Source organism: Ranitomeya variabilis, chromosome 1, assembly GCF_051348905.1.
Source record: "Ranitomeya variabilis isolate aRanVar5 chromosome 1, aRanVar5.hap1, whole genome shotgun sequence".
Classification (NCBI taxonomy): domain Eukaryota; kingdom Metazoa; phylum Chordata; class Amphibia; order Anura; family Dendrobatidae; genus Ranitomeya; species Ranitomeya variabilis.
The window spans coordinates 652621151-652637701 of NC_135232.1; the positions used below are offsets into that span (position 1 = coordinate 652621151).

At 42.1% G+C, this 16551-nt stretch overlaps 1 protein-coding gene across 2 annotated transcripts in view; it reads right to left on the minus strand.

The window, feature by feature from the left end:
* CAPN3 (calpain 3) overlaps positions 1-16551 on the minus strand; it is a 180532-nt gene that overhangs the window by 63843 nt on the left and 100138 nt on the right. Inside the window, exons 8-12 of one of the 2 annotated variants that reach the window (XM_077262543.1) lie at positions 13718-13803; positions 13557-13634; positions 10084-10244; positions 7541-7710; positions 5427-5438 (exon numbers count right to left, since the gene is read on the minus strand). In XM_077262543.1, coding sequence (XP_077118658.1) covers positions 5427-5438; positions 7541-7710; positions 10084-10244; positions 13557-13634; positions 13718-13803 — 507 coding nt within the window. Of the gene's footprint in view, positions 1-5426; positions 5439-7540; positions 7711-10083; positions 10245-13556; positions 13635-13717; positions 13804-16551 lie in introns of those variants that run through there. The other variant, XM_077262534.1, reaches the window with a different exon arrangement.

The following is a 16551-nucleotide window of genomic DNA, read 5'->3' on the forward strand; positions in this document are numbered from 1 at the left end:
GTAAATCAAACTTCTGTGAAATCAAACCGTCCGAGCAACACTGTTTGACAATCAATTTCACATGCTGTTGTGATGTAGTGCAGCTCATCCAGGATGGCACATCAATGCGAGCTGTGGCAAGAAGGTTTGCTGTGTCTGTCAGCGTAGTGTCCAGAGGCTGGAGGCACTACCAGGAGACAGGCCAGTACACCAGGAGATGTGGAGGGGGCCATAGGAAGGCAACAACCCAGCAGCAGGACCGCTACCTCAGCCTTTGTGCAAGGAGGAAAAGGAGGAGCACTGCCAGAGCCCTGCAAACTGACATCCAGCAGGCCACAAATGTGCATGTGTCTGCACAAACTGTTAGAAACCGACTCCATGAGGATGGTCTGAGTGTCTGGTGTCCACAGATGGGGGTTGTTCTCACAGCCCAACACTGTGCAGGACGCTTAGCATTTGCCACAGAACACCAGGATTGGCAAATTCGCCACTGGTGCCCTGTGCTCTTCACAGATGAAAGCAGGTTCACACTGAGCACATGTGACAGACATGACAGAGTCTGGAGACACCGTGGAGAGCGATCTGCTGCCTGCAACATCCTTCAGCATGAAAGGGTTAGCAGTGGGTCAGTAGTGGTGTGGGGTGGCATTTCTTTAGAGGGCCGAACAGCCCTCCATGTGCTCGCCACAGGTAGCCTGACTGCCATTAGGTACCGAGATGAGATCCTCAGACCCCTTGTGAGACCATATGCTGGTGCGATTGGCCCTGGGTTCCTCCTAATGCAGGACAATGCCAGACCTCATGTGGCTGGAGTGTGTCAGCAGTACCTGCAAGATGAAGGCATTGAAGCTATGGACTGGCCGGCCCATTCCCCAGACCTGAATCCGATTGAACACATCTGGTACATCATGTCTCGCACCATCCACCAATGTCACGTTGCACCACAGACTGTCCAGGAGTTGGCGGAAGTTTTAATCCAAGTCTGGGAGGAGATCCCCCTGGAGACCATCCGCCGCCTCATCAGGAGCATGCCCAGGAGTTGTAGGGAGATCATACAGGCACGTGGAGGCCACACACACTACTGAGCATCATTTCCTTGTCTTGAGGCATTTCCACTGAAGTTGGATCAGCCCGTAACTCCATTTTCCACTTTGATTTTGAGCATCATTTCAACTCCAGACCTCCATGGGATATTTGTTGTGATTTACGTTGATCATTTTTAGGTTTTATTGTTCTCAACACATTCCACTATGTAATGAATAAAGACTTACAACTGGAATATTTCATTCAGTGATGTCTAGGATGTGGGATTTTAGTGTTACCTTTATTTTTTTGAGTATATATACAGTATATATATAACTAGGTTAGGTGCAGGTTGTAGGCACAGATACAGTGGAGGAAATAAGTATTTGATCCCTTGCTGATTTTGTAAGTTTGCCCACTGACAAAGACATGAAAAGTCTATAATTTTAAGGGTAGGTTAATTTTAACATTGAGAGATGGACTATCAAACATAAAATCCAGAAAATTACATCGTATAAATTATATACATTTATTTGCATTTTGCAGTGAGAAATAAGTATTTGATCCTCTACCAACCATTAAGAGTTCTGACTCCTACAGACCAGTTAGACGCTCCTAATCAACTCGTTACCTGCATTTAAGACAGCTGTCTTACATAGTTACCTTTATAAAAGACTCGTGTCCACAGACTCAATTAATCAGTCAGACTCTAACCCCTACAACATGGGCAAGACCAAAGCGCTTGACAAGGATGTCAGGGACAAGATCATACACCTGCACAAAGCTGGAATGGGCTACAAAACCATAGTAAAATGCTGGGTGAGAAGCAGACAACTGTTGATGCAATAGTGAGAAAATGGAAGAAATACAAAATGACTGTCAATCGACATCGATCTGGGGCACCATTCAAAATCTCATCTCATGGGGTATCCTCCTTGATTATGAGGAAGGTGAAAGATCAGCCTAAAACTATATGGGGGGAACTTCTTAATGATCTCAAGGCAGCTGGGACCACAGTCACCAAGAAAACCATTGCTAACACATTACGCCGTAAAGGTTTAAAATCTTGCAGTGCCCGCAAGGTCCTCCTGCTCAAGAAGGCACACGTGCAGGCCCATCTGAAGCTTGCCAATAAACACCTGGATGATTCTGTGACTGATTGGGAGAAGGTGCTGTTGTCAGATGAGACAAAAATTGAGGTCTTTGGCATTAACTCAACTTGCCGTGTTTGGAGGAAGAGAAATGCTGCCTATGACCCAAAGAACACCATCCTGATTGTCAATCATGGAGGTGGAAACATTATGTTTTGGGGGTGTTTCTCTGCTAAGGGCACGGGACTACTTCACCGCATCAATGGGAGAATAGATGGAGCCATGTACCGCAAAATCCTGAGTGACAATCTCTTTCCCTCCACCAGGACATTAAAAATGGGTCTTCCAGCAAGACAATGACCCAAAACATACAGCTAAGGCAACAAAGGAATGGCTCAAAAAGAAGCTCATTAAGGTCATGGAGTGGCTTAGCCAGTCTCCAGACCTTAATTCCATAGAAAACTTATGGAGGGAGTTGAAGCTCCGAGTTGCCAAGCGACAGCCTCAAAATCTTAATGATTTAGAGATGATCTGCAAAGAGGAGTGGACCAAAATTTTTACTGACATGCACGCAAACCTCATCAAAACATCTGACTGCTGTGCTTGTCAACAAGGGTTTTACCACCAAGTATTAAGTCTTGTTTGCCAGAGGGAGCAAATACTTATTACTCACTGCAAAATGCAAATAAATTTATATAATTTATACAATGTGAGTTTCTGGATTTTATTTTTGATATTCTATCTCTCAATGCTAAAATTAACTTACCCTTAAAATTATAGACTGTTCATATCTTTGCCAGTGGGCAAACTTACAAAATCAGCAAGGGATCAAATACTTATTTCCCCCACTGTAAATGAGATATTAAAATAAAAGCAACTGACCTCTGACAAACTATTAAATTGTGATCGTGTGCATGTGTAAATAAGAGCTGGAAGAGTATAGAAGAGCTTCTGCAAAAATACAATGAAAGTCGACATGTGCACCATTACCACTGCATTTTATATTGGTAATACAGATTTTGTGCACCAAAAATAAAATCACCCCATTCAGTTAAACATCAAGCAATCAGGATTTCTAAGTATGTGTTTTGTTACAATAAAGCATGTTCTCTCCATGTATCCAGTAGGGGCAGCACATTGTATCTAGTAAGGGGCACAGTGTCTCCAGTAGTGGACACAGTGTATCCAGTAGTACCACAGTGTCTCCAGTAGTGGGCACAGTGTATACAGTAGGGGCAGCACATTGTATCCAGTAGTGGACACAGTGTCTCCAGTAGTGAGCACAGTGTGTCCAGTAGTGGACACCATATGTTCAGTAGTGGGCACAGTGTCTCCAATAGAGGGCACAGTGCCTCCAGTAGTGGGCACAGTGTCTCAAGTAGAGGGCACAGTGTACAGCAGCTGCGTAATTTGACTGATTGAGCTCAATCTCCAAACTATCTGCCCAAGACGGAGCCTCTTGCAGACAGATAGAGGCAGCACAGTATCTCCAGTAGTGGGCACAGTGTCTCCAGTAGTGGGCACAATGTCTCCAGTAGTGGGCACAGTGTATCCAGTAGGGGGCACAGTGTCTCCAGGAGTAGGCACAATGTCTTCAGTAGTGGGCACAGTGTATCCAATAGGGGGCACAGTGTATCCAGTAGTGGGCACAGTGTCTCCAGTAGTGGGCACAGTGTCTCCAGTAGAGGGCACAGTACCTCCAGTAGAGAGCACAGTGTTTCCTGCAGTGGGCATAGTGTATCCAGTAGTGGGCACAGTGTCTCCCGTAGTGGGCACAGAACCTCTAGTAGTGGGCACAGTGTCTCCAGTAGTGGGCACAGTGTATCCAGTAGTTGGCACAGTGTGTCCAGTAGTGGGCACAGTGTCTCCAGTAGAGGGCACAGTACCTACAGTAGTGGGCACAGTGTATCCAGTAGGGGGCACATTGTCTCCAGTAGGGGGCACATTGTCTCCAGTAGTGGGCATAGGGTATCCAGTAGAGGGCACAGTACCTCCAGTAGTGGGCACAGTGTCTCCAGTAGTGGGCACAGTGTCTCCAGTAGTTGGCACAGTGTCTCCAGTAGGGGGCACAGTGTATCCAGTAGAGGGCACAGTGTCTCCCGTAGTGGGCACAGTGTCTCCAGTAGTGGGCACAGTGTCTCCAGTAGAGGGCACAGTACATCCAGTAGTGGGTACAGAGTGTCTCTAGTAGTGGGCACAGTGTCTCCAGTAGTGGGCACAGTGTCTCCAGTAATGGGCACAGTATCTCTAGTAGTGGGCACAGTGTCTCCAGTAGTGGGCACAGTGTATCCAGTAGTGGGCACAGTGTCTCCCGTAGTGGGCACAGTATCTCTAGTAGTGGGCACAGTGTCTCCAATAGTGGGCACAGTGTATCCAGTAGTTGGCACAGTGTGTCCAGTAGTGGCCATAGTGTATCCAGTAGAGGGCACAGTGTGCAGCCACTGGATAATTTGCCAACATTTATAATTTTTTATATTCCCCTGTCTCTGGGAACTAACTTAAAGGGGAAATAGGGATACCCCACAAAGGAAACATCCTTTAGGCTATGTGCACAAATCATCTATTAGACACCAATGAAGCAGTTGAGTTTTCCTAGGCAATACCACTACAGGTAAACATGACAGTCTGTTTTCTGACGTGGTATTGCCATCGTTCTTGCAGCAGAACTGCTGATAGCATATTTTGCTTTATTCTGCTAGTATAGAACATGGGTAACTTTCCAGAGGAAGCAGTCTGGTGAACGAGCATATCATTTCTTTTAACCACTTCCAAACCCTGAAGTGGCTAAAAGAAATGACGTAAGGTGGAACATGTCATTTTTAGATTACTGTGCACCATGTAATTTTATGGGGTGCTTTTGCTACGCCTTTTCAGGAAGGCTCCGGGTGCAATCTGCCTGAAAAAGACAAAATGTGCCCGTAGCCAGTGGTTGCTTTTAATGTTTTTCTTCCCCAAGCATTTCTTGGGTGACCATTGTTTCTTTTATGTTTTAACCCTACAGAGAAGTTTATTGTCTACTATGGGAAAAATGCCTGAAAAAAGTCCCACCTAGAACCTGTTGTACTTAACAAAAAAAAGCCAAAAACGCAAAACAATGCACTAAAATCATAAAAAAACAGCATGAAAAAAAATCTGTAAAAAAGGCCCATCTAAAACACTAATGTATAAAACCATCCTTTCAGCAATAATTTGGCTCAGATCAGATTAATTTAGATTACTTGAGGAGTCCATCATTATTACTAGACCTAACTCGATTGGGTCTACTACTATGTTAAATGCCATTAAAGTGTAAATTCAAGCAGGTCTTCATCACTTCTCCCTTGTACATCATACCTCTTTTGGAACCTTGAGGGAAAAAAAAGAGAAAAAACAAAGTTAAATATGAATTTATTATTACAGCTAACTACATCAAGCAGGTTAGTGCTGTCTGTAAAGGGACTGTAGCAACTGACTTTTTGGCATGAGTTAAAATATTGTAGAAAAGCCCAAGGGAAAAAAAATGCCATAAGCTAAGCTGAACTACTATAGGCATTACCCTTTAATAAAACATCACAAATTCATCTTTTAAAATTTAACTTAAAGGATTGTCCGTGCCTAACATATTGTGGACATATTCATAGAATAGGATTAATATCAGACCGGTGAGGGGCCAATGTGAGGTACCCCACTGATCAGCTGAGCAGATAACAGCCGATTGTTGGCAAGTTTTGGATGTCAGACTCCCACCAATCTAATACTGATTACCTATTTTATTGATGAACTATCTATAGGTTATGAATAAGTTAATCTTGGACAACTCCATTAACGTCAGCTCTCTACAATCATGAAGGCCTACGTGCAATTTTACAGTAAATCGTAATTTACCACTGATATCCGCATGCAAATATTTCAGAAAATTAAAAGAAACAAAACAAACATTTGTGCCACAGACTCAGCACATATTGTGACAGGAGTGAATACACATGGAGCTGCTCATCATCTTATTTTTTTTCAGTAGGAAGAAGAATGACACCATCCCCCACCACCCCGATGGGACAGATCAGAAAGCACCCAATATGGGTAGTAACAAAAAAAAAAATAGTCCGTGGGGTCACTGTAAGGGTGAAACCGGCAAGCCACTTGCAATTTCCTGCCTTCCACTTCTCTCTTACACACAGAAATGGGATCTAAAACTTATCAAGTGACTGCAAATGCGTGTTGAGCTACAAATATTACGCCTAGAATGTTAATTCTGATATTGTGTGAACATCCAAACCTCCCATCCCCAAGAGATTTCTCATGCTGCTCCAGTTTTCTAGAATGCGCTACACCAGGCAATCTGATTTTTTTTTTAAGATTCAGAGCTTTAACAGCGCCTTATAAACATCTTTTAGGCTCATCACTTTCTTAAAGCACTGCTCTCTGTCACTTTCACCTTCTAAATAATTTCTCACAACAAGATTTCTTCATTATCTACTTCATTCCTTTATATAGGTTAGCAGCACTATTGTACAAAACAAGCACTTTTACCTTTTTGGTCACCACTATTATTTCATATATTGTAAAAAAAAAAGGCTCCCATACTGGCCTACTGAACCACTTGTGTTCCTTGATCCTGCTGCTGGCATTCCCCAATGGGCTCCTGGCTTCATCTTCTGGCAGACAGCATTACACGATGGCTGAAGACCAGGTGCCCAGCAAGCCAGGTGCCCAGCAAGTAGAGAATTCCTCCTTTAAGTGCTTCCCTACACATCAATTCTCTGATATATTTCAACTTGTATCATCTGCCCTCCCTGAAGACTTTCCACCTTTCCACTTTCTGATCTGCAGTGTTTATCCTCAACATTATTTTTGCTTTTATATGGTTTCCAGGTGTGAAATTGTTTTGAAATAGTTCTGAAGACTATTTTTCACATAGATTTTTTTCTACCCATTTTACTTTACAGGATCAAGTTTGGAGCGGATTCCACAAGGAATCTGCATCAAAGATTTCATGTTGCTTTTTTTTCCACATCAAGGTTTTGAAATGGAATGACTCATTAAAAAAAAAACTTGTATGAAATGCTGTGTGCATTTTCGATTGAGACCAATAAGAATATTATTCAGAGTATTCAAAGTGAATTTTAAAGCAGATCAGCTTCAATATCCATGTTAAAATAAAACTGTGTCAACATAGGTTACAACTGGCCATACTTGTAAGATTAGGACTAGGCAGAATGCAAGTGATTAATTATACATCATCGTTTAATGTGATACAAAGGTATCAGGTCTATTCCTTAAATTCTAGCTGTGACATATAAACATTTATGACATATTACATGCGTTCTTGTACCAATGTTTGGTGTAGACAGGTTGAAGACAAAATTAAATACTTTATTACTATTTCCAAGTTCACACCAACATTTACAATACTCTATTTTATGTATATATAAACAGTATATATATATATATGATTCTCTTCTATTTACCTCGTAAATAGCAAAACCAATGGTGAAAAGATTGGCTCCCGTTTTTCGATCTTTTCTGCGATTCTTCTGCATTAAAGCAACAAGGAAACTACAAACGACCTCATTGTCATCGGGGTCATCATCTTCTTCAAGCAGCTTTAGACGATACTGAGGATTAGTCCAGTAAGTGTCTGTAATGTTTGAAATTATATCGTTAGTTGTTTTCTAAATGTTTATCTAATTACAAAAAACAACCTAAAGGCATGTTCATGGAACGATAATCATACATATGACTGTAAGTATGAGGGCTCATACCCATTTGCGAAAAAAAAAACGGTTTGATTTCCAGACTGAAAAAACTGACGAGTGCTATGCGAGTGTCAAGCAAGTGTAATGCGATTTCCGTGCAATTTTTCCTTGGAACTTCCGTATGACATGCGATTTTAGCATGAGGTTTAACATACAGCAGATCTCTGTATGTAAAAGATCATGTTAAAATCGCATTGTAAAATACAACTGTGCACATCATTTTCAAACCAAATAATCTTGAAAACATATACTGTATATATATCTATTAGATAGATAGATTAAAAGCCGGCAGATGCCGCGTACAGTTTAGAATAGAATAGGTTAGAGTAGAATAGATAGAATAGAAATATACACATAGTATAGGTATATATACTGTATATATATATGTCAGTGACACACATACATATATATATATATATATATATATATATATATATATATATTTCATAGAGAGATAGCAGAATAGCCGATAATTCATTTGTTGGCTTTTGCAAAATCGTTGTTTTCCTTGCCCAGCAACAAGTGGAGAAACCTCTAATCTTGAAGAAGCTTACGAATCTGAAGTCCAATAAAGACTCCTTCCTTTATCTTTGCTTTATTCCAACTTGGAAATTTATCAATGAGATACATGAATGATTTTGCATTTTTATTTACATAGTTCTTCATTAGACTCAAAATCATATGCAATGGTGGTAACAAAATCTTATATTAGTCAACAAGTGCTGGATGCAAGACATTTGTAATCCCTGGCTGAAGTGAATATCGGAGAGGCCAGTCTCTTTTATTGTAGTGACATTTTCTTGCCGGACTACCCTACTTACAGAAAAAGCAGCAGTACTTTATGTATCTGCCATGGAAACCAAGTAAGAGGGCATCCACCTTAAGTTCACTGCAGAGGGTACACAAATGTTGGTCATAGTTCAGGCACTTCAACAGCGGTTTCATGTTATCATAGGTTTCTTTCATGTGGACTACGCAACCAACTGGAATTGAAGGGTAGCGCATTGCAATTATGGAGCAAGACGGCTTTAAGGCTTGTTTTGGACAATTAAGAGCCTCCATTCCTCTGGATTATGACTAATCTTCAGAGCTTCCATCAAACTGTTGATGTTGTTGCATGTCACAAGATTGCCTTCCATGAAGAAATATTGGACAAGTTCTTTATCACTGTTGCGAAACAAAGAAATCCGAATATCGTCCGCTAGGAGATTCCACTGCTGTTGCCTAGAGCTCAGCCTTACTCTTGGGCAGATCCAAATCTCTAACAAAATTATTCAGTTCACTTTGTGCTGTAAGGTGTGGTTCAAGTGAGATGACAAAGTCTGGGTCATGAGAGGAAGATGCTTCATGACACCAAGAGCCTTCTTCTTCATCACTTGACTAGCCTGAAAATAGTTCTGGTGCTTTTGGAAGCGGCAGGTCTTCTGTATGTGGCGTTGGATGTATTGCAGATGGAATGTTTAGTGCCCCTAATTGGGGGCACCACACAGAAATAGCAATTTGTAATGTGATCTGGTGGCTCTCTCCAGATCATTAGGATTGCAAAAGTCATAGAATATCTCTTCCCATGCAACCACTGGGTAACTGTACATGACAACTTTTGAAAATATTTAGAACAGTGTTATTGCTCTATGGACAGAAGCAACAGTAAGGCTGCCGTCACACTAGCAGTATTTGGTCAGTATTTTACATCAGTATTTGTAAGCCATAACCGGGAGTGGGTGATAAATGCAGAAGTGGTGCATATGTTTCTATTATACTTTTCCTCTAATTATTCCACTCCTGGTTTTGGCTTACAAATACTGATGTAAAATACTGACCAAATACTGCTAGTGTGACGGCAGCCTAAGGGGGATGTGATACAGCAGGACTTAACCTGTGTACCTGTCAACCCAGTTTTCAGAGACACTAAATAATTGGTTACGAATTTGCTTTGGGTTCTATATGTTGTCTTCCCCATCTGTGTATCACGCTGATCCTCACTCCTCTCCTATACAGAATAATCTGATACTCTATCCTGTTTTAATTAAGACAGATCTGAGTTTTTTCAGAATGGATGGTGGGATCTGTAGAAGTGTCTCATAAGTTGAGGATGGGACAGAATTCTCCAATAAGATATATATTACAAATGTTCTTATATTTACCTGTATTATTGACGTATGCAACGTTTGTTGGGACAGTGACAATTTGTGTTTCTCATTGTAGCCATAAATGTAGTAAAACATGATGCTTGTAAATGTTAAAAAAACAATTACCTGGGAAGTTTCGACATCCTCCGGCAGAGCAGCCTCTTACCCACCGTCCTTCATTAACCGAAACAGTCCAAGTTTGGAGACTATCTGACTCTAGGGCATCTGCTGTCAGGTTACAGATTTCTAGTTTTGTAAAATTCTTCATAAAGTCATCAAATGACATCCTGACGATAAAGCGAAACCACTGAAAATTAAATTGTGACTGTAGGAAGTGGAGAACATCAAAACAAATCAGAAAGCTGTTCTGAAATATAAACGAGGATTATGCATTTAAATGCATTTAAATTACAGATTACCTCTAATGTGGCCTAAAACTTTTACACAGTACTGTATAACTAGAGCAGGTGGTACAATTCGCAAAATGGGTGTTACATCTGGCAAGGCTGGGTGGAGTTTAAAGTGTGGCTTGACCTTTGAACCCAATTTTAGGAATGTATTGGAGACCTGCATAAGTACAATTTCCCTAAACATAACTTGCTATAGAAATCTAACAAGAATACGATTAGCAAAATGTAAGGCAAAGTGCTAAGACTGGAAAATAAAAAAAAAGGTGTAGATTGAAACAGATTGTACAGGATGACATATTTTTAATAAGGAATCGCATCTGTATAATTGAACTATTCTCGTACTTGAGACAGTGTAGACTTTACCCCCACTCTTTTTACTGCGATCACTGGACCCACAATAATGGTAACACGAGTCCCAAGAACCAAGACCAGGAATGAACTTCGGTTGCTAAATCTGTTCAATCCATCGGTTACCGTGCCCTCCTTCACAACTCAAAGTGCAGGCGTACTATGGAGACCATCTTGTTTCTTTCTATAACACATAGACAGGCTATTAAATTTGGGTGCTGTTCTACTTCTTAGTAGCCATTTGCTAACAAGCATCACTTCACAGGAATGCCACTTTAAAATCTTGTGGTTTCCATTTTTAAATGAGAAAGGACAGAGATATACACAGATTTCACAAAGTAACATGTAACCCCTTCAACCACTCGAAAATGGTAAAAAAAAAGCAACAAACGTCTTCACTGGGCTGTAGATGAGCCCTAACAAAATTATTCTTGCAATCATATACTAAAGAAACCTTTTTCAGTAGATGCATATGGGAGGGTAGATGATCCCCCGAGACAATGCTAAAGGTTATGATTTTTATCTTTACTAGTTGTTGTATAAGTAATTTTTAAGTTCTAAAGCAATTACATGATACGTAGGGTTGGTTTATGTGATTGGTTAAACACAGAGACATAGCTAGAGGATCCTGGGCCCCAACACAAACTTTCTTCCAGGGCTCCAGCCTAACATGTGCAATTTAGAATACTGCTGTCTTATGTGAGCTTGGTGGACGGTTGCCCATTACTGGAATTCATTTACACCTATAATCAGTTTGTCCCTTTAGTTGAGAAGTGATGCAAAAATGACCGATTTGATTACCAGGAAAGTCAAAATTAATCTTTTGATACCATTGGCCACGTCATGCCGGGTTCATCACTCGGGTTGCTATTGTGAGTAATTTCATTAATGTTCTACATTTTTTTCAGCAGTCTTCTAATAAGTCAAAACCTATATAAAGCTACATTTAATGGCTATGGACACCTTTGACATGGAAAAATTATTTTTACATATTGCAAAGAAACGCTGCAGGAACCACACCTCACCACCCACTATTACGTCAGCCTCAATATTATGTCAGCGGGATCATGTGGTAAGGTCTCCCCACTTGTACCAACATGACATTCCACACCCCCTAGGGACACGTAAGGTCAGCTTAGCACAGTCTTACACAACCCCCCCCCCCCTGCCTTGGTCTGGGAAAAGAGAGAAGGTGGTCCGCTCAGTCACTGATGTCATACTACACTCACCCACAACCTTTCATTAGCCTCAGTGAAATAGAACCTTATCATCCCAGTACTACTGCCACCAGTTTCTCGTTCAATACACGCCTGGTCCATCAACAAGGTTATATCGGACTAGAAACCAGCCCCAGTAGCGTGTGATTAGGCCGAGAAATGGTAGTGTGGATTTGTGGATGGAGATAAAAGAGCAGCCCAAGGTTAAATTATTTATTTAATTTCCTTAAGGGCACACTAGACAATACACTATACACACCTAGACAATATACTATATACACAATTTTTATACACATGTAATGGTCAGATATGCAAATACAATAGGGGAAGGACAAAGGGTATAAACAGAACATATAGTCAGCTACAAGTTAGATGAAAGGCGTGGCTAGCAGGAGCGGGGCTGTCACATGGGAGACTTGTGTTCCTCTTGGTGTGTGACTTGTCCTCATACAATGTCCTTGTGACCTCCCAGAGAAGCCAGTGGAAATGCTGCAAACAAACATTTAACCCTCTGGGACACTCCCTCTCCTGCCCTCTGGGCTGAACCTAAATCTCCTTCCCTGGAAGTTTGGAGATAAATCTCCCAAAACGTACCTTCCTGGGTGGTCCTAGGGCAGCTGTTCTGGTACCATCGGATCTGACCGGTTCCTGCTACTCATAGAGACTAAACAGAATTTTGCTACCTAGCTGCTACTGGCTGTTCTATGTATCTCCCTTCTCATGCATGCTAGAATGACTCGGGACCAGACAGACTTTTGCCCTGGTCTGGAGATCTCAGGAGCATATATGATGTCAACTAGGACACACAGTATTTCCATAACTCCTTTATGAATTCCTAGCTGGCTGAACAAAGGACTCAGGCCTCATGGCTTGGATCCACAGAGTGTCTTCCTGTAGAATGTTGCACACCAGTTCTAGAGGGAGTGGGAATCCTTTTGTTTCAGCACATGCTGAAAGGGTTTTTATGATTCCAGGCCCAACTGTATACAGATGATTGACATGGAATTATATCTCCAATATTCTTCACACAAATGTTATTGGTTTGTTAATTAAACTGAAGTTTCAGTTTGCAATCTTCATTCATTTCCTGATATGCAGCTTGCAACCTCATCCAAATGACAGAGTTTTCCCTTATGGGAGTATCCCTCCCTTCAATACATGCTGTCTCCATGTCTATAGCCGGTTTTCTCAGCTCTACATAGTATTTGAGATACTTTGTCCCCTCTCCATAACAGATACATATAAAAGCGACCTTCTGAAAACCCTCTCTGCATTTGCTTCCCCTCTTTCAGTGTTTCAGATAGCAGCAGGAAGGTGAATATACACCAGTACAACCCCCTTCCTGCTGCTATCTCTACCATGAAAGAAGGGAAGGAGATGCAGATAGGGCTTTCAGAATCAGGAGCTTGGACAAATTTGTATCATATTTGCAGATCACTCACATTGATGAAGGCCGCACAGACACTCTGCGGCAACAAAATGATAGAAAATTTTCATTGAAGAATATTTAGAAATTATTTAACTTTGCATTTATTATGAAACAAATGAACAATACTAAAAAATGGACATAACCTTTATACATTGTGTAAGAAAAACAAATATATTAACTAAATATTTACCGTACCAAAACTCGCCATCTTCTTTTATCTGGTGTTGTAAACGTGACTTTTCAGATTTGTCAATTATCGTCCATTCCTTAGAGCTGCAGCAAAGAGTTAACATTTGTATTAGATGATGGAATAACATTTGATGGCTAATACTACCATATTTTGAAAAAGGTCTTACTTATCACTCCAGGATCCATTCCATTCCACCTGTCCCCAAGGATTTCTTAGACGGACCAGCTTTACCTTCTCTCCTTTGAATTGTGTCTGTCATATAGGAAATACATCATGTGCTGGAGTTATTGTAGAATTCTATAAGCAGTTTCTCTAAATCATTTGTATGACAATTTGGTGTATGTTTTTGGACAAACTGTGGGACTGTCATATCGGACGCTGTTCAGACCAGGTCGTCCGACAGACAGCGGCAATTCCGCTTTTGACCACTATTTGCTCATTGGCGTCTGCTAGATTTTATCTAGCTGTTCCGGGGTTAATTTACCTAATCCTTGGATTGGAAGCTGGGACATGCCCACTGCCTTTAAATAGTTCTCCTGATCTTTGGGCGTCGCCGATTATAGCTTCTGTCTTGTGCGTTGTTATCTCGGTCTGGTGAGGAGAGCTGGTGGTTGGAGATTCGTTGCTGGTGGTGTATTTTCCTTTGTCTTATTTACTCCTTCCTATATTTGTATTTATTTTGCCCTGCACATTTATAGTGTATTCCTGAGTGACTGCGGCGTGGTGTATATTTTCCTTTATCCTTGTCTGTGCTAACTGTGGGTATTGGGGAATAACATCTTCACTGGGTGGTGGGCGGAGGTTTCAGCCTAGGGCTAAGCTCAGGAGACAGGGTGAGGTTCGAGGCCTGGACATGCACACCTTCAGTGTAAACTCCAGGTAGAGGGTCAGTCAGGATTTCCCTAGTCTGAGGGAAACTGCAGGGGCCCGGGTTATTAGCTCTCGCTCACCTAGTCTCTCCCTGACATTATAATCGGCCCAACAACACAAAAAAAAAAAAAAAAGGGGTTTCTTTTTTTTTGTGTTTTGTCATGGATCCCATGACTTCCATAACCCGCCAGTTGGAGGCGCTGTCCCTACAGGTCACGGAGTTAAGGGGGGCAGTACAGCAACAGGGACTAGCAGTGTCTAATGTGCAAGCTGGAGCGACAGTAAGAGTTGCTGAGCCGAAATTTCCTTTGCCTGAAAAATTTGCTGGGGAACGCAGTAAATTTGTTTCTTTTCGTGAAGCTTGCAAACTGTATTTCCGTATGCGCCCGATATCTTCAGGTAATGAGGATCAGCGTGTGGGCCTGGTGTTGTCATTGTTGAGTGGGGATCCCCAAGCATGGGCGTTTACTTTGCCATCTGATTCTGCTGCATTTGACTCTGTGGAGAGTTTTTTTTCCTGTCTTGGGAAAATCTACGATGAACCTGACAAAATGGCTCTAGCAGAATCTAAGATACGCTCTATTCGCCAGGGGGAGCGAGTTGCAGAGGATTACTGTTCTGAATTTCGTCGCTGGGTGATCGATACACAATGGAATGATCCAGCATTGCGGAGTGAGTTTATACATGGGATTCCTGGAAGGGTTAAAAAAGCCCTTCTGATGTACGAGACTCCTGGTTCTCTAGATTCCGCCATGAGTCTGGTTGTCCACATTGATCGCCGTTTGCGTCAGGGGGAGCATGTGACACCGCCTATGGGAGAGGGTTTAGGTTCACGTGAGGTTGCTGCAGGTGAGCCCACGGAGCCTATGCAAATCGCAGGGGTGTCACATGTGAAGCGTCCAGTCCCTGAGCTCAGGAAGCAGGGAGCCTGTTTTTACTGTGGTAAAATGGGTCATTTTATTAACATCTGTCCTCTGCTGCCTAAGAAAAATGCAACGGCGGAAAACTTCTAAGCTCAGAGGGTGTGGAGGAGACCAGTCTGAGCTTATGTATATCCTCCATGGTGGTTTCTCAGTGCATGCTCCCTGCTAAGGTTTTTGTTGCTGGCAGTGAGCTGCCAATTACTGTTTTTGTGGATAGTGGTTCAGCCACAAATCTCATTGATGAGGAGTTTGCATGCACAGCAGGTTTTAGGATTGAAAAACTGTCTCATCCTATCCACGTGGTCACCATCAATGCTGCTTCTCTCTCTCAGGGGGAGATTACTGAATTAGTGGCTGAGGTGAAACTCCACATTGGAGTTCTACATTCCGAGCGGGTTACATGTAAGGTGCTCAGGAATCTTCCTGCTCAGGTGGTTTTGGGTTTTCCTTGGTTGTCTATGCACAACCCGGTAATTGACTGGAAAACTCAGGACATAATTCGGTGGAGCGAGTTCTGCCAGGAGAATTGCCTGGCCACATGTGTGGCTGCGGTGACTTCAAGCGTTCCGGAGTCACTTCAGGATTTTGTGGATGTGTTCTCTGAGAAGGGTTGTTCAGAGTTGCCGCCACATCGTCCTTATGACTGTTCTATCAGGTTTAAACCAGGGGCCAAATTGCCTAAAGCAAGGATGTTTAACATCTCCGGAGAGACAAGCGTTAAAAGATTACATTGCTGAAAGCTTGAGCAAAGGGCACATCAGGCCGTCATCCTCGCCGGTGGCAGCAGGGTTCTTCTTCGTGAAGAAGAAAGATGGCGGATTACGCCTGTGTTTGGATTTCAGGGAGTTGAACCAGATTACGGTTCGTGATCCATACCCGATGCCTCTGATACCAGATTTGTTCAACCAGGTGGCAGGTGCTAAGTGGTTTACCGAGCTTGACCTCAGGGGGGCGTACAACCTCATAAGAGTCCGTCAAGGTGATGAGTGGAAGACGGCTTTTAATACCCCTGAGGGTCATTTTGAAAATTTGGTGATGCCATTTGGGTTGACTAACGCACCTGCAGTGTTCCAACATTTCATCAATGATGTGTTCTCGCATGTTTTGGGGAAATTCGTTATCGTGTACCTAGATGACATTCTCATATATTCTTGCGACCGTGATACTCATTTAGATCATGTCAGGCAGGTGTTAAAGCTTCTCAGAG